This window comes from Amaranthus tricolor, chromosome 10 (genome assembly GCF_026212465.1).
Source record: "Amaranthus tricolor cultivar Red isolate AtriRed21 chromosome 10, ASM2621246v1, whole genome shotgun sequence".
Lineage (NCBI taxonomy): Eukaryota > Viridiplantae > Streptophyta > Magnoliopsida > Caryophyllales > Amaranthaceae > Amaranthus > Amaranthus tricolor.
The window spans coordinates 4,999,199-5,022,634 of NC_080056.1; the positions used below are offsets into that span (position 1 = coordinate 4,999,199).

General features: G+C 34.3%; 1 protein-coding gene across 11 annotated transcripts; it reads left to right on the top strand.

The window, feature by feature from the left end:
- Nucleotides 1–3,354: 3,354 nt before the first annotated feature.
- On the top strand, nt 3,355–22,631 carry LOC130825136 (probable disease resistance RPP8-like protein 2). 11 transcript variants are annotated; one of them, XR_009046847.1, is made up of 7 exons: nt 3,356–3,494; nt 3,861–4,170; nt 7,380–7,799; nt 8,478–9,567; nt 20,540–21,836; nt 22,033–22,108; nt 22,228–22,631. XR_009046847.1 is itself a non-coding variant. In XM_057690192.1 (7 exons), exons 2-6 carry the CDS (start codon nt 4,029–4,031, stop codon nt 22,070–22,072), a joined length of 2,871 nt encoding a protein of 956 aa, XP_057546175.1. In that variant the 5' UTR covers nt 3,356–3,494; nt 3,861–4,028; the 3' UTR covers nt 22,073–22,108; nt 22,228–22,631. The 11 variants fall into 11 exon arrangements, 3 of the variants coding, with proteins under 3 accessions (XP_057546175.1, XP_057546176.1, XP_057546174.1); XR_009046849.1 differs by having other exon boundaries at nt 20,540–21,731; XM_057690192.1 differs by having other exon boundaries at nt 20,540–21,731; nt 22,046–22,108.
- The last annotated feature ends 805 nt before the right edge of the window (nt 22,632–23,436 follow it).

Sequence of the window (23,436 nt, forward strand, 5' to 3'; positions counted from 1 at the left end):
AAAAAACGTGTAATGTTATTACACGCACGAATTGAGTCGGCCCACTCTTAATCACAATTTGGAACAGTCTCTCAGCCAAGGTGTTAAAAAAAGGAAAAATATCTGAAATAAAATTAATTAAAAAGAAGAGGAAAAAAAGGAAAAATAAAATAATCTAAACTCCAAATTCTCAAAATCAAATCTCAAATTGATGAACACTACTCTCAAAATCGAATTCCCTTCTTTGGAACAGTTGCCAAGACTCGAACAGATAGTTGCCCCGTTCCCTTCTCTCGAGTCTCGAGTCTCTCGAACAGACAGTTGCTCTTCACAGCAACCGCTCACCGGCACACCGAACAGTCACCAGTCGCCGCGTCTTCCATCTATCCCTTTAATTCTATGGTATGCAATTTTCTCTTTTCAATAGCTCTTTGATAATGTTTTCTCAATTTTCCAATTTGAATGTGAATTTGACTTATTCTTGTTTTCAGTCAAGGAATTTGGTTTCTTTCATCTTTTTCTTATTGCTGGCTCAATTATTTTCCTTTGTTTTGAATTCGAAATTGAATTATGTTCTAGTCTTGAAATATTAGGTTTTGTTTATGATGAAATAAAAAATGTATCTACCTCTATTTCATGGACCATTTGATCTTTTAGAAGGAAGAGTACTGCATAGTTTCAGCAATTTTGTGTTTTTCTTCTTTTCGTTGCAGATTTAAAAATGGATCATTTCAGAATTTGTGTACTTTTACAAAGTCATGCAAGCTATGAAAAAAAAAAAAGCAATGTTAGTGGGTTAGTTTGTCATAGTTTTCCAGCTTTACTTTACGATTTCGGTTGCTCATTGAAGTTTTACTTGTAGTTGGTATTCTTTAGCTTCCATTTATAACAGGAGTTTTGTCATCATGGTTGTGGTATGGTGATGGAGAAGTGGTGGGTCTTTTTTCCTTTATGAAAGGTATGGGGCTTCTCTTCAGAAATGTAAGGCCGTGAGTTTTCGTCTTCTAAGCTTTCAAATCTTAAATGTGGCAGTTTTAGGTTTTGTATTAAGAAGCTATATTTTCATGGTTCTGTATTGATTATTCTTTATGATTCTTTAATTTGAGATTATTATTTCAATATGTTCTTCGAATATATTTAAGGTTTTTCTTATGTCTAATTTTCATGATTTAAGTCCTTTTTATGGAGACATTTTTGTTATTTTGATAGTTGAAGAAAATGTGGTTGTTTCTTGATGTCGTTACACGGGCTTTTCACATGCATATGACAAGTTGAACTTATATGTAAGCTCTTTATGGCGAACCAAACCAAAGGAAGCTTTGATAACAATTTGATTTGTTTTTGTCATCATGGTAGTTCGTTGTATAGTTGTGGAAATATATTGTCATCAGCATTCAAAACCAAGCAGGTTTTGGATTGTTCGATATCTTGTTTCAAAAACTGATTTTGCTCTCAACATCTCTATTTGTCCTGCTACCATTTAGAATTGTAAGCTTAATTAGATGAAAATTAATTAGCATAATTATGGCTTTTAGGAGCGGACTGGGTATTTTGAGGATGATGATTGGATTGAAGTTGAATGGTAGCTCTTAATTTGACAACGTACTTTGTGTGGGTGGGTTTCGGAGAGCTAGTAATATTAATATGGCCTTGAACTCTTTTAGCGATTGAGAAAAGTGTAGATTATTTATTGTGAGAATGCTGAATCTCAACTATTAAGCTATGACTTGTTTGATTTTGATTTATACAGTGTTTGCTAAAGAGCATACTATACGCTAAAGCTATCCTCTCTTCCAGAACAGAAGATGCCTATATTCATTGAAGTTAAATGAGAAGGGTGATGTCATAGTTTTTGGATGGGCTGGTAACACGACCAAGATGCACATTAGTGGGAGAAAATATTCGGCGATAAAGTAGACATTAAACATAGCAATAAGTAAAGAAGGGTGTGAAAAATTGAAGTTGAGATCTCTGAGCTACTCGATTCTGCTACTTTCTTGCTATTGGTTGCACCTCATGGAATGGTTGTTGAACAGGCACAGTTCGAAGGAAGATGATAACAACGTAGAAATCTACCAACATTATGGCATGGGCGCTCTATGAATAAACCTTACATGTAAGAATTATAGCAACAAAGAGGTCGTGTCATCTGAATTATTGGTCGTTGTGGCTCACATATGTTCGGAGGAAATTTTGAAGTCAACAGAATCATACCATGTACAGTGGTTCTAGGAAAGCCCAGGCTAGGTGGTTTTTTGAGTGTTAGCTTGTTTGTTGGGATTGTTGTGGTTTGTAGTTTGCACTTTGCTGAATGTTGTATTGGATAGTCCTTACTCCTCCCCTATGATTGTTTGGGGGGCCCCGGATATTATTGGTCCTTTCCTTAAGACTCTGTCCTCCTTTCGAGGTTTTTTATGCCGGTAGTTGTGGTCTCTTTAATATCTAGTGTTTTTTCCTTTTTTTTATAATATTTTCTATTTTTCAAAAAAACGAAAGTAAAAAATACAACCAAAAATATAACGTAAAAATGTCCAAAAATAAATGAGATCGTGTTAGTGGGATTAAACCACTGATTTTTTAGAACTTGGACAATTGCTATAAATTACTATATTAGTATATTAATGTAAATGAAGAAAATAAAAGACAGAAATAAAAAGATGGCAAAAAAAAGGAAAACATGAATTAGGAGGGATTATTAGGAGATAATAAAACTATACAATTATAGTTGCCGGCAGTTATGATGTCTTTAATATCTAGTGTTTTCCTTTTTATAATATTTTCTAATTTTCAAAAGAATATAACAAAAAATATAACTAAAAATGTCAAAAAATAAATGAGATCGTGCAAGTGGGAATTAAACGACTGATTTTTTAGAATTTGGACAATTGCTACAAATTACTATAGATTACTATATTAATGTAAATGAAGAAAAATAAGACAGAAATAAAAAGATGGCAAAAAAGGAAAACATGAATTAGGAGGGATTATTAGGAAATAATGAAACCACACAAGTATAGTTAGGTTGAAGGATGCCCATTTTATTTTGACTTAGACGCTCCAGGGCAGGCTATGTCCGACGCCTTAACTGCATTATTAGTCCGTCGACGGCTTCTGTTGGTATCGGATGCACCTGGATTTGCTATAGCCGATGCATTCACTGTCTGTCCACTCCTTCTCCGGCCGCTACTGCTGGAATTAGATGCTCCTGGATTTGCGATTGCCGATGCACTTGTTGCTGTATTTGCCATCCGATTTCGACGATTTCCACTCTGATTTGATGCTCCTGGGCAGGCAATCGCAGAAGCACTGATTGTTGGCTTTTTGGTTTGATCTGTAGTTGGATCTTGCTCCTCCTTTTCCGATGGAGCTGATACATGATTACGACTCATTATTACATCTAAGGCAGATGGGGTACCTCTCTCGTTGCTGGCGGCGGCTTTCTTGGCAACAACATCGGAGAACCCAGGAAGCCCAGAAAGTCTTTGGTAAATGATGCTTTCGTGATCCATTAAGAGGTACCTGGTTGAATTTTTCTCCTCTTGTGTTACTTTATAGAAAGTAGAAACCCCACCCCCAAAACAACAAATAAACAATTCATCAATGTCAGATTTTATATCAATAAACAATGTACTACAGCTAAGTCATTGATAACCTAACCGTTGAATTGAAGAAGAAGCATGTGGCGAAATATACAAATACAATATTGCTTCCATGTTGTTTTGTTTTTCTCTCATTCACTTTCCAGGCAGTTTCTACTTTCTAATGCAAACAAGTCTAATAAATTAAATTTCTTAAAAAATATGAAAAGTTGATATTTGGAAGATCTACATTGAGACAAATGAATTTATCAAGACGTTAAATTAATTTGTATTTTGATATAGGTTGATGAGAAACAATTTGTAGTCAAAAGTTCTGCTCTAAAGTTCAAATATTTTTGCTCAGAAGAACAAGAAAAGGGCGGAGTACGTTGTTTGTTGCGCCAGAGAGATAAACAAGAGATATCATTCAGGCAGTAGAAGTTGACTCACAACCATTCGAGATTCGAGAAGATGATCATAGGAGATCCAGCTGCATCTGTAGGGAAGCCGTTTCAGAAACAAGATCATCGCAAGGATGAAGCCCAAATTCGAAATGAAATTAGCCTTTCAATTCCTCCACCGGCATTTATTTCAAATAGTGATCCACCTCTTAGTAAGTTGAATTATTATCTCAGTATATACCTGCTCTTTCTGCATGCATTTATTTCATTATGTTCTTTTGAATGAATTTTATACTAAGCCTATATTGATTGATCAATTGCTTTCATGGGGTGATTGTCATTATCTTTCTGATTTTATTGCTGTGTATTTGGATTTCCACTTGAAATTGATTTTGTTGATGTTGCTGCTGTGTATTCTGATTTCCACTTAAAATTGATTTTGTTGATGTTGCTGCTGTTGATTTGGATTTCCCCTTGCAGTCATTATCTTTCGGAACTCAGTGCTTTATCAAACAAAAAAAAGGGGTAGAGAACATCAGTTTGTTCAAATAGAAATTAAAAACAGAACCTCTATAATCAACTTTGAGCTTACCACTATACTCGGGCATACAAAATTCATAATTCTGAGACTTTCTCTCCCGTTGCAAAAATTGATATTGTTAGGGTTCTATTATCTGTAGCAGCTAATAAAAAGATTGATCTTTATATCAGTTCAGTGTTAAAAATGTTTTCTTCATGTTTAGCGAAAATAATCATCTTCAACTTTAAGCATATACAGATGGAGATTGGATAGAAGATAGAGGTGAACGAAAATCTACCTTCGGATATTTTACTCTTGTCGGAGGAAATTTAGTAACATGAAAAAGAAAAAAGTTGTAGCCTTGTCAAGTATTGAAGCGGAATTTGGAGGAATTGTACAAGGGATAACCAAAGTCTTATGCCCTAGAAAACTACTGAATGAACTTGGTTTTCATCAAGTAAAAGAATGTGAAATCTATTGTGATAATAAAGCAGTTTCGGCATCTCCAAGAATCCAGTACAACATGAAAAAACTAAACATTTAGAGGTAGATCGACATTTCATAAAGGAAAACTTAGAAGCAGAAGTTATAATTCTCCCATATGTCCGATCAAAAGAACAGTTAGCTGACATTCTCACAAAAGTTATGAGAGTCAAATTCTTCAATGCAACCTCAAGCAAGTTGGGTTTTAAAGATCCCAAAGACCCAACTCGAGGAGGAACGTTAGAAAATAAAAACATAAAACATAATATTAATAGAAAAATTCGGAGGTTGTTGGTTAAGTTAGAATCTAATATCAAGGATCAAGATCTTTATGTTTATGATTTAATATTCTAATCTAATCTAAGTTATATAAATAAATGGTCATGTAACTTGTAAAGACTATGAGAAATGATACAAAGCAGATTATATTTTTCCTATAAAAAGATTTTTCTTAAATTTTGCATAATTTTCATCAACCACAAGATCTACCCATGATTTTCATATACTATAATAATTTTTAGTGGTGAATAAAAAACTTTTTTACTCACTAGAACGTTTTTCTTGAAGGACCTTGCGAACATGGGAGATGGCTTTAGGAGGCAGTAATCCGTTATGTGCATGAAAGCCAAGCAAATTCAATGCTTGTTTGTGGCTATCCACTGCATATAGGTTAATTGAAGGAAATACCTGTAGAAAGCTCTCAAAATCAATGAACTCCTCCTGAGCATCTAATGGGGAATGATGTAACGCCCATATCTCCTTTAACAAATAATAATCATTTTTTGTGATATTTCCATCATAATCCATATCAACCAAGCTGAAAACAAACTTGCTACTTCTTAGATTGTACTCCATTAACAAACATTCTTCTCTTCCTGTAACAAAAAAAAAAAGATCTCAGTTGATGATATTTCTTATCTTATACTTAAATCACAATTTTAGGTCAAATTTTATTGTTTATAATGTAAAAATTTTAATACAAATGTACGTGCTTTAAATGTACAAAGATAAAAACACAAATAAATGAAACTTACCGCAAAAGTTTCTACGAATTATAGCGGAAAAGTTTAATAGTTCAGCCTCTGGCATAAAAGCAACTTGTAGATGATAGTCGATCAAAGTGAAAATGGCAAAGTGGTATAGTGGTTCCCCAATTTGTATGTCTAACAAGTCTACCAACGTCAGAAAACCCCAAAAATCAATTGTTCCATTTTCTAATTCATCAAACTTGTCGAGCATGTCAGCAGCATCAAATGGGGACAATCCCCAAATAAGCATCAATGTTTCAAAATCACACGTTGTCAGACGCCCATCACCATTCATGTCAAATAAGCTAAAGACCATCCAGTAATCCTTCATTTTCTTCTCGTTAATTAACTTCTTCACTTTTTCTGTTCAAATAAAATGGGTGGTATGAAAAACAATGACCAAAATAATACAAATTTGATAATTTACAAGTTTTAAGATAAATAAATTGAACTCATTTGAATTAATTGATAACAAAAAAGTGAAAATAAAATGGCGTTTTGAAATAAATAAATATCAACAGATTTTCCTGTTTAGTGCGCCCAATTTGTTACAATTTGAAACATGCGTATTATATCTCACTATTTTTTTGTCGTGTTTTGAGTTAATATCGAGTTGGATTTAGTTTTGAGAGGTCCACGACCTGTCGACCTTATTAGTATTTATGATATAGATTAAAGATAAAGAAAGTGATACCCCAATGATTTTTTCGAAATTTATCCGACTCGAGTTCGAGGAAAAGTTATCCGACTCCGACTTTACGATCCGAGTCCGAGTTAGAGACGGACCAAAGTTGGACCTTATTACAAATCCGACACTCTGACCCTGAAGGAAATCCGACTTTGAATTTGATTTTTACCCCAATATTTTTTTCCTTTAAAATTCTAGACGTGACTATTTCAAACTCTCTCTCGTACTAATTGTAATTTTCGATTTTGAAAAACTACTTGGTATTTTTATTTAGATTAATCAATCAAAATACGATAAATCAGATCAAGAGAAATAAAATACGTTAAACCAAAATGCGAGAAAATTTTGTTTATCCATAATCAGACTCCGAGTGGAGGTGGACTGAAAAAAAGTCCGACTATTATCCGGAGCAAAGTCGGAGTATGTATACTCCGATCCGAGTCTGACCCATTGACGTCCCTACCGCCGTCTCTCCATTGAGCCAAATAAAAGTCAACGGCAATAATGGTGTCCATCATTAATTAATTCAATCCCAGCAAGTGAAATAGTAGTATCCAAATCATAAGCGTACCGTTCATCGAGCTAAATCAGCACAAGCTTAAAATTCACTTCATAGGAAAATGCATGAGTTAGCAATAATTACTTCTGTCTCCTCAATTTTGCACTTATCATGTACATAATTTTGTGTCTCATTTTCAACAGGATCAGAGATGGATAAGTTTGCTGTATGTTCAGCTGCTCAAAGAATTGAATATTGGCTTAATATTGATCCTGAACCTTTTTCAAAGGTATCAAAGGAACAATTATCAGATCTTCAAAATGTGCTGCTAAAGATTCAAGACTTGCTCGGAGATAATGAAGTTTGTAGGAATACAGATGAATCTGCTCAAATTGAAGAGGCAGCTAACGATGTTGAAGATGTGTTTGATACCTTTGTTTATAACGCGAGATCCGTCCACAACTCTTTCGGGATAGCAAAGATTGGTGCCTCCATGTTCAATATTCTGATCAGTCCAGACATTTTCAGCTTCAAGATACAATCAATTCAACAGCGCCTCGAAGAAGCAGTGGTCAAGCTCGATGGGAAAGTGAAAGGAGTTGATCTGCGTCATATACATTCAGGTACAACTATCAAAATTTGATCAGTCGTGGAATCCTATCAAAAATTAGCTGACTCATAATCCAAAAAACTACCCCATCTGAAAATACTCAAAAAATTAGGTCAAATTTCTCCATATTATAAACAGAACATCTTAACTCGGATTTTTATTTTGTTAATTTTTTTAATTCTATGTTACATTTTTAATCGAAACCCACTGCGTTTTTAAGTCATTTTTACATTTTGAATTCATATCTCTTTGTTGTATTGATACCTTTTTTCAAGAAATAGCTTTCTTTAAAAATAAAAAAAATTATTTTATATATTCATTTAGGAAACAAAATTAATTATAAGATAATCTATAAAAAATCTTTCATTCGCTGGGTCAACCTAAACCCAACCTAACCCACATATGATCCGACTCGAAATTGTACCAACCAAAGCGATCCAACTTGTAACCTGCACAATTAACATGTCTACTTCAAGTAGAGATGTCCATTTGGGTGTTCAGGCTGGTCTTTGGAATAAAATTTCAAGTTTAGTTAATTTCGATTATTGATTACATGTGTAGATCTTGACAATCTTGATTAGTTAATTTTTATATACGTATTATTTTCTTTAAATCGGATCATGTCATACTTGATTTCAATCAACCAGCTGCAGTTTCACAATATTTCGATTGTTTACCTCTTAACTTTCAGGTGGCCATGCTCATGAAGGAAAATCAATGTATGGAGATAATGAATACATAGTCGGATTACAAGGAGATATCGAGGAAATGGTTCATCACTTGACCAGCGGAGAAAATGAAGTTGAAGATCCACCCTACTTATTCTTTATAGTTGGAGGCCCAAGTTCAGGCAAAACTACTTTGGCAAGGCAACTTTATAACAACACTTTAGTAAGGCAGCATTTCCACAATTTTATCTGGTTTGGCCAGTCAAAAGTAAACCTGCATACACTTAATTATTTTCAACGCCACGTCCTATTCGAGCTAATAGGAATATCCAATACTAAGAAGGAAGAAACTTGGATTAACGTCATTGGCAAGTGTTTGATAATTCTTGATGAAATCCCATGCAGTATGAGAGAAACTCTTGAAGATTTGTTGCGAACCTTCCCAACAGGACTGAATGGCACGAAGATCATTATCACGGGTAGCAATGAAGAGTACGACATATTTAAGAATGATTTGCGTTGTTATTTCCATCAATTTAAGGGCAAACTCAACAATGAACAAGGGTGGGATCTGTTATGCCATTTAGCAGCTTCCCGCAAACAAAATATAAAAATACCAGAGAACTTAGCAAAGAATATGTTGCGCATATGTGAAGGGAAGCCCATAAGTATTAAGCTTTTGAGTGGTGTATTAAGCACCAAGCCCAAAGGGATGGAATTCATCTTAGATAACGATATCAAATTCAAAGATGTGTACGAGTTATGTTATGAGGATTTACATTACCTTTTAAAAGCTTGCTTTCTGTATTTGGGAGTTTTCCCACCAAAACATGAAATTTCTGCGAGCATTTATCAAAGAATGTGGATTGCAGAAGGATTTGTTAGTAATTCTTCTGAAAATGAAGTCATGCAGTACATAGAAGAGTTGAGTCGTCGACACTTGATCCAGGTTACCAAGAGAAACCACAAAGATAGAATTAAGATTTTTCAGGTATCGAATCTGGTTTATGAATTTTGTCTTACAAAAGCACGGGAGGAGAACTTTCTTCATATTGAATCTCGTCAATTTCTTAAGTCATCCATCAACTCTCGAAAAATTATCTCTCGTTCCAGGTATGATAATTATATTTTATCATGTTAAATTTTTTCTTAATCTCATCTCCATATATTTTTATTTGATTTACTACTTATGTGACTGTTTTGTCGTAAAATATTGAATCTCTTCTAAAATTTTGATGTCTATTGGTTTTTATCTTCCTACTTTCTTTACACTATGTTTAGATAACAACTTTGGAGAGAAAAAAAGGAAAGGAATGGAAAGGGACGGCAGGGAAAGGTAGGGAAGAGAAATGGAAGGAAGTAATCTTGTTTGTTTTGGAGGGAAGGGAAGGAAAAGAAAGGGATATGAGAATTTTCCCTTCAAATCTTTTCAACTTTGTAAAGATGGATACCTTAATAAAAATCATCCATCCAATCCTTTCAAATTCCTTTCCTCTAAATCTCTTTCCTTCCATTTTGTTATCTAAACAAGAGATCGCTTATTTCTCCAAATCCTTCCCCTTCCTTTTCCTCGATTTCCTTTCATCCAAGCATACCCTTAATAATCTTTTTATAAGTATTGCATGCTTCTCTTTACATGAATTTGCAATACCTACTCTAGGAAGTATGGTGTCGGTCACGACATTTAGAAGGATTTCTAGAGCACCACTTAAAACACTCTAATCTTTAATATTAGGAAGAAGCTAAGAGGTTTGCTTTGGTGGTGTGGCATTAGAATTATGAAAATATGTGGTTTTAGCTTATGACTACTTTTCACTACTTTTCATAAATCTCTAGTTCATCATCTTGACACTCCACAAATTATAACTCTCCATCAAAAAATGCACATATCTTTAATTTTGATCGAATATTTGAGATGTAGAAGACGAAGTGTAACCGCCCCAAATTATGAGGGCAAACACTAACTGGAATTTAGTATTAATCAAGCGAAAACTTACTTTTGTCAACACATTTAAGGGGTTACTTAAAGGTCAAACCAATGTCCAAGTAAAATACTTGAACTAAAACCAAAGCAATATAACAAAAGTCTTAACTATCCAAAATAAAGGAAAATTACAACCAAATCGAAATAAGTTCAAAGTTCAAATTATATCTTTAAAATATTCCAAACCTAAACAATTGAACTAATAGTCTCTCAAATACAATAAAAAGATCTAAACAAAAGGAAGTCATACTCCAACTCGGGTTTCATCTTCCACTTGCATATCAATTCTCCGTCGAGGTGCCATGAGGGTTTACTCTAAAAACAAAACCATTGGAAAACATACAAAGCATAGTATCAACAAAAAGGCTGAGTATAAACACACTAATGTCCATCAAACAAGTTATTAAAACTTTTTGATTTGAGTAAATTCATTTTAAAAGATGTTTTTTCATTTGATAAATCATACTATCATTCAAACTCAGTTAAATGGTTTTATAGTATTTTCAAATTCTCATTTTTTTATCATAAAATCTCAATGGATCCTAATCAATTTCAAACTCATATCATAAGTTTGCATGGGTACTCTGTGAGTCATCCCGTGACTCGTTTGGTAGTCAGTCTACTGTCCGCGACATGTCCGACAAGTGTAACACAACGGTATTGTGTACAATATGCGCACAATATTGGTGAGCCGTTTAATCATGCACACAACATTTGCTATAACTTGAGTTGTTCTAAAATATTCGGTTTGGAAAATTCGACCCAGATTATCTAGTATCTGGTTCTTAAAACCGGTTATTTTACCCGGTTAGTAAAAAGCGGATAATTCGGACCGGGTACCCGATTTCCAAACCGGATATTCGGGTCGGATACTGATATTATTTTGAAATTTTGATATACGGATCCAGTTTCTATTTTACTTTTTTTTTTTTTTTTTTTTAATAAAGCTGGATTATTTGAGAAAGCTTTCTGCCTAGTTACAACCTCTTTATACTCTATGCCATCTATTTGTGAATCGAACCATGTTCTCCTCTTTGGCTTTTCCCTATGCACTGTTCCATTGGGTTTTTTTCTTGATGTTTCACCTTCTCTATTAAATTTCGACCAAGTGACTTTAAGCTACTTCCTCTCACTTTGACCTTGTTTATATAGATAGGTAATTGCTGCTAATGCATCTTGTTTCTTCCCAAACTTGACAAAACCAAATTTGCTATCCGTGTTCTTCCTTTTTTATAATACACAAACGTATCTGTTACCAAACCAACATCCTTGAAAATCTTTCTCAAGCCATCTTGATTTATACATAACTGTTCACTCCTTTTAAGTTGATCTTTATTTCCTTTCTCTATGCAACTAATTTTACTGAGTCAAAACTTGAGCATTTCAGGGCATTTATTTATAAATAATGCAACTCTATCGCGAAGAGGTTAAGGGATCGAGTTATACATTAAAAACGAATGGTTGAACAAAAAAGACAAAAATTAAAAAACATTCTAATAATATCGGGTATACATGATATTTCTTTAATAAAGCCCTAATGGTTCGGTTGCAAAAGTGAGTTCCCTTATCACTTATCAAAGCTCTTGGAATTCCAAACCTAGAAAAGATGTTAGCTTTGATAAAATCTGCAAAAACTTTAGAATCATCAGTTCGGGTGGCCTTTGCTTCCACCCATTTCGAGACATAATCAACAGCTACTAATATATAAATAAAACCAAAAGAGTTGGGAAATGGTCCCAGAAAATCGATGCCCCAAACCTCAAAGATTTCACAATATAAAAGAGGTTGTTGTGGCATCCCATTCCTTTGAGAAATATTCCCTACTCTTTGACACTTATCACATGACTTACAAAAGTAGTAAACGTCTCTATTCAAACTAGACCAATAAAATCCACAGTCTAAAATTTTCCTTGCTGTCCTCCTAGGTCCGAAATGGCCTCCACAAGCATATGAATGACAAAATTTTAAATTGATATTACATCACCATCAGGGACACACCTTCGTATGATTTGATCCGCACACTGTTGCCATAGGTATGGTTCGTCCCAAATGTAGTGTTTTGCGTCACTTCTTAGCTTGTCTTTTTGAGATTTCGTGAAATCTGTGGGAAACCTGCCAGACGCAAGAAAATTTACAACATTAGCATACCATGGACGATAAGCCTTGACTGCGAACAGTTTCTCATCTGGAAATTCTTTTCACGAACGTTATATTTCAATGAGTCATCTTTGTTTGAATGCATGCTTTCATGTGATGTGATTCTGCTCAAATGATCTGTTACCACGTTTTCTGTGCCTTTTTTGTCTTTTACTTCCAAATCAAACTCACTTAACAAAAGAATCAATCTTATTAATCTTGGCTTTGCCTCTTTCTTTGTCATCAAGTGACGTAGAGCTGCATGGTCAGTATATACAATAACCTTTGTACGAGGCAAATAAGATCTAAACTTTTCTAATGAAAATACTACCGCCAAAAACTCTTTTTCAGTGGTTGAATAGTTGTGTTGGGCCTTATTCAAGGTATTGACGCATAATATATAGCATGTGGAATCCTTCCTATTCTTTGTCCTAGCACGGCCCCAATAGCGTAGTCACTTGCGTCACACATAATCTCAAATGGAAGTGACCAAATTGGGGGTTGAATGATTGGAGCTGATATGAGTTTATTCTTTAGCGTATCAAACGCCTTCTTACAACTTTCATCAAAAATGAACTCTACATCCTTTTCCAACAACCTGCATAATGGAACTGCAATCTTGGAGAAGCCTTCAATAATCCTACGATAGAAACCTGCATGACCAAGAAAAGATCGTATTTCTCGAACATTAGTGGGATAGGGTAAAGATTGTATGATGTCAATTTTTGCCTTATCTACCTCGATACCTTTGCAGACACTACATGACCTAGCACAAGTCCTTGTTCAACCATAAAATGGCATTTTTTCGAGTTTAGCACAAGATTAGTGTCTATGCATCTCTTAAGTACTAACGCAAGATGATTCAAACATTCATCAAATGTGTCTCCATGGATTGTGAAGTCATGCATGAAAACTTCCACAAAGTTTTCTATAAAATCAGAAAAGCTACTCACCATACACCTTTGGAATGTAGCAGGTGCACTACAAAGTTCAAAAGGCATGCGCCTACAAGCAAATGTGCCGAATAGGCATGTGAATGTTGTCTTTTCTTGATCTTCTGGAGCAATAGGTACCTGCAAATAACCTGAATATCCATCTGAGAAACAATAAAATGCGTGACTAGCAAGCCTTTCTAGCATTTGATCGATAAAAGGCAATGGAAAGTGGTCTTTCCTAGTCATCGCGTTTAACCTACGGTAATCAATGCATACACGCCATCCATTTTGAATGCGTGTTGGAACCAACTCACCATTTTGGTTCTTTACTACAGTAACACCAGTTTTCTTTGGCACCACTTGAGTAGGACTTACCCATTCACTATCAGAAATTGGATAAATAATACCTGCTTTTAGTAATTTCAAAATTTTAGCTTTCACTACCTCCATCATTGGTGGGTTCAACCTTCTTTGGGGTTGTCTTACTGGCTTGGCATCATTTTCCAACAAAATTCGATGCATGCATGTAGTAGGGCTTATGCCCTTGATGTCTGCAATCGACAATCCCATGGCCTCCTTATGTTTCTTTAGGACTTCAACCAACTTGTTCTCTTGCTCTCTTATCAGCTTGCTTGAAATAATTAATAGCAAGGTCTCATTCTCCCCAAGGAATACATACTTCAGATGTTCGGGTAATGGCTTAAGTTCTACCTTGGGTGCCTGCAAAACAGAGGATAACAAATTCTTTTTAGGTGTGGTTAGTAATATTGGCTCTAAATGAGAAGGAAGAAGTGGAAGTTGTTCTTGCTTCTTCAATTCTTGCAAAACTTCCTGCAATTCAGCACTCAAAACATATTCCTCATTATTTTCATTCAAATCATGCTCAATAGCCACCTTGATTTTATCTTGGCCATCTATATCAAACATATCTTGACTAGATATATCAACTAAATCAATAGCAAAACAAGAATGATCCTCAGGCGGAAATTTCATAGAGTCATAAATGTCAAACTCTACCTTACTACCATCAAATTCCATGGTAAGTGATCCTGTATCTACATCAATCTTAGTCTTGACAGTTTTCATGAAAGGTCTACCTAGCAAGATAGGTGCTGCATATTTATCATGTTCCATATCTAAAACATAAAAATCGGCAGGAAATATAAGATCCCCTACTTTAACTAAGACATCCTCTACTTTTTCCTTAGGATATGCATTAGACCTGTCAGCTAATTGTATCACAACACTTGTTTCATGCAATGTACCAAGTTTTAAAGACTTATATAGTGAATATGGAATTACATTGATTGATGCCCCTAAGTCTAACATGGCTTTTTGAAATGTAAGCTCACCTATAATGCAAGGGACAGTGAACATACCTGGATTTCCACATTTAGAAGGTAACTTTCTTTGAAATATGGCTGAAATGTGCTCACTCATCTTCACCTTTTGAATTCCCTTTAATCTTTGCTTTCTCTTTGCCGTACAAAGTTCTTTAAGGAATTTGGCATATCTTGGAATTTGCTTCAAAGCATCTAAGAGAGGGATGTTTACTTCACACTTCTTGAAAACCTCATAGATGTCCTTGTCAGCTTCATGCTTTTTCCTTTCCTTTAATGCCTCTGGAAAAGGTGGAACCGCTTCATATTGTGGTAAAGGTGCAGTTGTAACATTCTTCTCTTCTTGTGACAGGGGTGCTTGATCTTTTGAAGATGAAGGTTCATGCACAACAGTTTCTTCTTGGAGTTCTTTATCTCTTGTTATGGTTCTCTCATTACCTTGCAACTCTATTCCACTTCTAAGAGTCATTGCATTAGCATTCATCCTTGGATTTGGTTCTGTTTGTGATGGCAACTTTTCTGAATCTCTAGCCTCTAATTTGCTAACTGCTGCTAAGATTTGACCCATTTGTCTTTCAATGTTCTTAATGCTGAAAGGAGTCTCATCTTGGAATTGAATCATGTTCTTTGTTAGAGTATTCAACATTTCTTTGGTGGACATATTGGAATTCGAACTTGATCCTTAACCGTGATGTGGGGGTCTAGGATAGGATTGTTGTTGTGGCTTGAAGAATGATTGTTGTTGATGATGTTGTTGATTCCCTGATGGATTCCCATACTTGAGATTTGGATGGTCTCTCCACCTTAGATTTTATGTATTGGAAAACGGATCATTTCTTTTCTGAAACCCTTGGTTTCGAAAACCAATTGCACTAACTTCTTCATTAACTTCTTCTTGTAACTGAGGGCAAGAATTTGTAGGATGATTAAAAGAGCAAATGCCGCATGACTTCACTTGTTGTGCTTTTCCCTTAACCATGAAATCTCTCATCATTGATGTTAATGCTTGCATTTGATCTTCTAGTTTACCAACCTTAGACTCAGTGCTAACATTTTCTCTAATTGCTTTTATCATGGGATCTCTTGTTGAATTACCTAGAACCTTCTGCCAGTTCTTCAATTAATGCCCCTGCAGCTTCTGGTGTGTTATTGAGAATGGAACCTCCACTAGCTGCATTTATCATTCTTACATCATCATTGACAAGCCCATTGTAAAAATACATAATGAGATCTTCATCGTGGTACCCATGATAGGGACAGCTCGCACACAACCTTTTAAATCTTTCCCGATACTCATAAAATGATTCATCACTATTTTGTTCAATGTTGCTAATTTCTTTCTTTAGAGAGGATGATTTCGAAGCTAGAAAGTATTTTTCAAGGAATCTCTTTTTCATCTCTGCCTAAGTGGTGACACAACCTGGTGATAAGTAATAAAGCCAATCCTTAGCCGCATCCTTTAAGGCAAAAGGGAATGCTCTAAGTTTCACCTTCTCCTCTGTTGCTCCATTCGGTCTCATACCACCACAATTCAGATAAAAACTTGTTGGGATCCTCTCTATTTGACCCATGGAATGAAGGTAGTAAATGGATTAAACCCGATTTAAGCTCAAAAGTGCCACCTTCATCTTCTTGTTGATATGTAATGCACAAGGGTTGTTGATCAATATTGGGAGAAGTGAGCTCCCTCAAGGTACGACTCTCCCTTCGAGCCATTTCTCCTTCTACTTTTTCTGCAAATGGTAGCTCTAGAAAATTGTTTCTCAATTCCTTCCTTATCCTGAAAAGGGTTAGCTCCAATTCGGGATCGTACTGTAATTCCTCCTTGTTAGAGTTACGAGTATGTACCATAAACAAGGAATGAAAGCACACAATCCACAATTCACACTAAAACATACAAACACGCCAATTCTCCTCGGCAACGGCGCCAAAATTTGGTAGGTTCTTTCTCAGTCACCTAAACTCTAACCAAAAATAAATTCACTTACTTTCCGAATACAACTTAATGTAGTATGGTAGTAAGGTTCGTATCCACAGAGAGATGGGGTTTGAGAAGGTTTAGTATGATATGTGCTTTCGCAGATGAAATTGAAAACAATCAATAACACAAAGAAAAGGGGGGTTTTGATTTGTTTTTCTGAAATAAAATAACTTGAATAAACAATGAACTAAGTGAAATCTATAACAATGGTGTTTTCTAAAAATCAATGGAAAGGATATCTTGAGTTAAGTTGATTATATACTTCTTGTTTCTCATTGATCATTGAATACTTTACTTAAGAAATTCACTTTTGACTACCTATTGTGAAGATGATTATACTTCTATTCTCTTTAAGTGTAGCTAAACATCAAAATCAATTTGAATGTAAAGCTCTTACTATTAGTTAATTCAATCCAATCACGGAATAAATTCAATCCAACAATAGCTTTAAGAAAAGAGAATCAATAGGTTTGCTAAAACTATTTAAGCAAATAGTTTTCAATCAAAATGAAAAGTTCATTTAGATTCTAATCATTCATAATCTGCATTCACAATTAGAACTAGTTGCTACCATTAATCCAAGTACATAACTAACTGATTTTGCAAATAGATTTAGCATAAATGAATATTGCAATAACAAGAACAATAGTTGATTTCCAATTAAACAACATTCATAAGATTATAATAAGAACTCTTCAATAATCAAAAGTATATTAAGTAGAGGAATTCTTACAATGAGTAATTAGAAGTTTCCAATCAACCTTCCTCAGGAAATGAAAATCTAAGCTTGAAGCTCCATAACCATGGAAAATCAGAAATGGAGAAGATGAAGTATTTTAATGAAAAATTACAAGATGATCCCATTCCTAAACTTTCTTGCCTATTTATAAGCTTTGACGAAGCTTCTTGCCATTGGATTTTCTCATCATTCCTCTTTGCAAGTCGCCTCCCAAACCCCTCTAAACATCCAATTGAAAGTGAAAGCTGAAATGGGAAAAGTGAAATAGCCGCCCAACCTACAGACTGGACTCCGCAACCCGCGTAAAACTTCGCGTGCCGCGCGCGCGCGAACCGCGTAAAACTCCACGGGCCGCGCATCTCAGTCTGATCCGATTCTTTGCTTGCTTCTTCTTTGCTTGAAATGATATATTTACATAATGACCTTCTTAATAGGACTAGGATTATCATCTTAGAGAATTACATCAATAAAAATATTATATAAAGTAATTTCTCTAATTGTTATATAGTTAAATCCAAATTCTACTTTATAAAACCGAAATTGAACTGGAAAAATACACAAAACAAAGTATTATCAGTAACAAAATTTATAAGTTTGTAAAAATACATTTTTTTTAGTTTTTGATTTTTATAGATTTATACAAGTGATGATTTTTCGTCTTTTTAATCATAAAATATATTTTTATAACATACTTGATTTAAGAAAAAGATTTCATACAAAAATCATTTTATATGTACTTGTTCTAATATAAGTTGTAAAAACAATGTTTGTAAACTTAAAATTAGAATACCTTGTAAGAATGATCCAAAGTGGTATGGATGAAGTATAATAAAATGAATAATGTGTTTATGAAGTTTTTTATGCTCATAAACTTCATATAGATAATCTTTTGTAAGTGTTTTTGTAAGGAAATGAAAGTGTTTGTTGGAGATGATTAGAGATGAACTTGTATGTGTTTGTATGGCTTCTTGAAGGTGTGTATCATGGTTTAAAATCTGGGCAGCAGCTATTGCAGCATTTGAGTGGTCATTTTTCTTGTTTTTGAAGTGTTTTTAGTGAGATTTTAAAGTAGAAAGCATTTGAGACTTGTAGAGATTTTTGAGAGAAGTTGTTTGAATGAGTTTGTGAGTGTATGAGTGAATATTTATGAGTGAAATGGAGATGATGGGGGGCTGTTTTGAGACAGAAAATTCAGATTGTTTTGCCTTTATTTTTAGTCTTTGCATGTATGTAATGATGTCCAACATAGATTAGAACAAAAGGAATTCTTGGGTAGAGTTCGTAGCTTATGTATGTAAATGTACAAAAGGCTAAAAAGAGGCATTGGGAATAGCAAGTGTAGGAAAAATTTATCTAAGATAGTTTAAAGTTTGGGTAAAAATTATTGTACATATAACAAGTTATATAACATGTATTTCATGTTTAAAATCACTTGTATACATGTATGAAATATTTAATTTATTCCCATCATCGGGTAAGATTATAATTTTTCTCAAAATGTTATGAGTAGTTGCTCAACTTTAAGTTTTAACTCCAAAGTTTACGTTACTTGTTATGATTCATGACTACATTAAAAACTAACAAGTTTCTAATCACCGTAGAAAATTTTTAAATTATTACCATCACTAATTAAATTATAATTAGTAACGAACAAATATATGAAAAAAATTAGACTCTAAAAACGACTAATGAAATCTCAATAATAATGCGACTGTTTCACGAAGAGGCCACATGTTTGAGATATTTTATAGATATATGTGAAACCTATGCTTGTGAACCAATGGCTCTTGATACCAATTGTTGGCTAAAATTAGACATTAGAAAGGGTTTGTAAGAGAAGAAAATTAAGTAAGAATTAATATTTGTTGTATTGGATGAAATAATGCGTACAAGATCTCTTTATACAGAGGTTAAAAATTCTTACTAATAATTGTAATCATTGATATTAATTGGATTTAAAGTTTATTTAGGAGTTTTAGAGGAGAAGCACGCACTCTCTTGGAGTGTTCGCTCTTAGTAGCTAGAACAAGCTCTTCGGTTTTCTAGACGTTTGCTTTTATTTATACTTATTTTTTATCTTTGACATTTTCGAACAACTATTTGAGTCTTAATTACCATAACATCTTGGTTATTATTCTTAGTGATTAATTTGTTGTTTAATTTCATATTTAATTTCCATTATTGAGTTCTTCATTTATGAAATTAATCTCCATTCTTGCACAGGAGACACTCTCTAAATATCTTTGTTAAGCAAGACACCTCATGTCTCGCACACTAACATTCCAAATCATCTTTTTCAACATATTTTTCTTTGCTCTTGTTGTAGTCATGATCCACATTTGTTTGATCACATTTCAAAATACTGATCATATTATTCCAACAATTAAAGAGTCACAACCTTTAACATTTCATCTTTCGTAACTATATCTATAGCATGTTCTCATATGAATTTAGACCAATTAATAGAATTAATTAATTATTAATAATACTACTAAAGTTCTTATTAACTAAAGATATATTGGAAAATTAACTCGCATGTGATCCCACATCAAAGAATTAGAGACATATTGACTAACATATAAGCTTGATGGAAAGGCTCAAATGATTTATAAAGTGTACACACTAATTCATCAATGTGGGACACACCATCCCAACACCCTCTCTTACATGCAAACCCTCGCCATGTTTGCATGTAGGAGTAATCAATTAGGACAGAAACGCCATTCTTTTCAGACCTACTTTTTAGTTTTTTAATCGAACCTTTGGATTTGGTATAATGTTAAATTGAGCTATATAATCGGGGTAATACGAGGCGCACACACTTCAACGTGGGAGCACATTTGGTTTATAGTTCCAACAGAATACCTATAAAGTCTTAATAGCTAACAAAGTAACAGTTCTTGATCTTCTTCCATGTCACACCAAAAGGTCATGATAATACTAATTAATTGAAATCAAATTGTATTGTAGGTTGTGCAAGAAAAGCCAAGAATCATATATCAAATCACTTTCACTCTTTCACTACCAAGGAGCAGAAGATAATAGATTTAGGTTCGGAACTATTTACAAGGATTTAAAATTACTAAGAGTCTTGAGTCTTTGGGGTGTTTTCACTTCTGATAATGCCTTGCCTGATATGATAGGAAAGTTGGTACATCTAAGCTATCTTGGAATAAGGAATACCAACATTGATACAATTCCCCAATCTATCGAAAACTTGAAAAAGTTATTGACATTAGACTGGAGAGGAGTACATTCTGGCCGAGATTGGTCTGCGGGAGCCCTAATAACAATGCCAAATGTGCTATGGAAGATGGAGCAACTTAGACATCTTTATATACCAAAAGGCAGGTCTCTAAGGAACACATTCAAATTGCACACTTTAAATAACTTGCATACTTTATGGAGAGTAGGGGTTAATGAATGGTTTGAAGACGACTTACAACTGTGGAACTTCCCTAATCTTCATAAGTTGTATGTATTCAGGATATATTGGAGGCATCAATTAGACATGATATTCGAATGTTTGAAGAAGTCCCCAAATTTGAAAAATTTAAAGCTGGAGTGGGATACCTGGAGTGGGAAATCAAATAAGCTTGAATACTTTGATCAACTCAGCCAAGATTTTTACCAGCTAAGTTCGCTAACATTGAGGGGTCCAATTGAAGAAAAAGTTTCCCTTCGTTTCCCCCCTACTCTTGTAGAGTTGGAGTTGAAAAACAGCGGTATTACAACCCAGGATCCTGTGCCAATAATTGAAAATTGTTGTCCCAAACTGAAAGTTCTCAGATTAAAAAATAACGCATACCTCGGGACAGAGATGAGGTTTTGTGCTGGTAAGTTTCTGTCGTTAGTTGAGCTTGTAATTGAGGGTATGTATGAACTTGAAACATGGGTGATTGAAACGGGTGCACTTCCTCGTTTGGAAAAGCTACTCCTCAAATGTCGTACTAAGTTAGAAAGATTGCCAGAAGGGATTAGATTCATTACTACTCTCCGAGAGTTAGAATTGAATTTCATGCCTAGAAGTTTCTGTGAAAAACTTGTTCATGTGGAACAAGACTACTTAACAAGCGTTGTTGATAAAATTAAAGGGGAGGATTTCTACCTTATTCAGCATGTTCCTGACATAAAATTCACTGAAATTTTGGATAAGCCAGAGGTACGCCAGTTTATTTACAATTTTTTTACTTAAATACAGAGTAGGATGTAAAGGGCCGGAGGGGACAGCGAGAATCTAACCCAGTATATTTTCCCTAAAAAAGTGGTACATGCTTTAACTAATATCATATTCGATTCTCAAATGTTGATGGGAGTAGAACACGAGTCTCTTATGCAGTTATGTGGCATACTCCTTTTAGCAACTTATCTTGTGAAGTTTTAATTAAGTCTAGACCCAAGAAATTTCTTCTTAATTTTTGCTAAGTGCTTGCAAACCACTGACATGTATAAAAACATATCAGTGGCTCTAAACAGGTAGGAATGACTAAAAGGGGAATTTAGAAGAAAGTTGATGGTTACAAATTCTTCATAAATAAGGTATATGTTTATTTGCCATCATATTAGAAAAAATTGCAAAATATTTGAAAACTTATGTTTTTTTTTTTAACCCAGAAAACTACATGTTAAAATTCTTTTGTATTTTATTTATGGAACAGTATGCAGGATATGATAGTGTTTCCATCTTAATTTCCCAATCCTAATTTGATGTTCTCCTTGCCTCAAACAAAAATGGTAAATGGTCTCTTTGGCGAATGAATATTCGTTCGAACTGGTGGCCGGTTTGACCAATTAGAAGTATTGGTTATAAGTTAGTTGTTTAAACAAGAGTTGTTCATGAGTGGATTGTCCACCAAGCTCCGCAAACTTGGTTCGAAAAAATAGATGGCATTGGAAAACATTATTAAAGATCAAGGTTTTCTTTTAGAAAAAGTTAAGGTTTAGATTGTTGATCATTTTTTATTTGAGATACTTGAAATCATTGCTAATTTTTTATTATGGACTGTGACTTTGTACTTTGAATTATATTTCTCGTGTAAATTGTTTATTTGAACTTTAAAAATATTTTTTTATTTTTTTCCTAGAAGTAATTTTAGATTTAGGATTTTGACAAAACCTGACCCGATCGAAAATTAGTGAGTCATAACTTAAAAAGTTCGACTCGTAACCCCCAAATAACAAAACTCCAAAAATTTGTATGGTTAAAATATTTAAGTAGACGGACAGCCACTCAAACCAACCTCAAATCGACTCAACCCATATCCCAGAAATTCCAATTACTAGAATCAAAATCACAAAAGAAAATCATCCCAAAAATTTTCGAAACCACCCAGAATTGTCAACCCCAAAGCTTCTTGTCCAAACACAAAACTCACAAACATTATGTCTCGAAACTACGGTGAAATAAAAGAAGTGGGAGGGAAATTATTGGTGGAAATCAAGTAATCCAAGGAGGCAAAGGGAAAAAAGAAAGTGGAAATGTAAATTACAGTGGTGGTTGTGGACCACAACAATTCCATAATCTTAAAAATCCCGCAACTCACAAAGGTGGAGAAATAAGAAGGAAAGATGAAAGAGGAAGAGGAAAGACAAAAGGTATAAAAAATAGCAGATGCTTGTTGCTACAGAGCGGTGGAGGTATTCAGTAAAATCCATGAAGGATAGTGAAAAAGTAAGTGTTGACTCTTCGGGTGAAAAAGAATGGTGCAGGGAGTGGGGGAAAAAGGGTGAAAAATGATTGTAATGAGTTGTTAACACTTTTGGAAAGAGCAAGGCTCTCGAAAAGCTTGTAATACATTTTCTCATTATGTCATTACTCATCCGTTTGCTTACTTTTACTATCCTTTTTTTGTACTCTCAAATATGTT

What these genes read in the sequence shown, in the direction of transcription:
- LOC130825136 (XM_057690191.1), top strand. Translation starts at nt 4,029, where the DNA reads ATGATCATAGGAGATCCAGCTGCATCTGTAGGGAAGCCGTTTCAGAAA. An exon ending in TCTGCGTCATATACATTCAG is followed by an intron (nt 7,800 to 8,477) that starts GTACAACTATCA and finishes CTTAACTTTCAG; the next exon opens with GTGGCCATGCTCATGAAGGA. An exon ending in AAAATTATCTCTCGTTCCAG is followed by an intron (nt 9,568 to 20,539) that starts GTATGATAATTA and finishes ATTGTATTGTAG; the next exon opens with GTTGTGCAAGAAAAGCCAAG.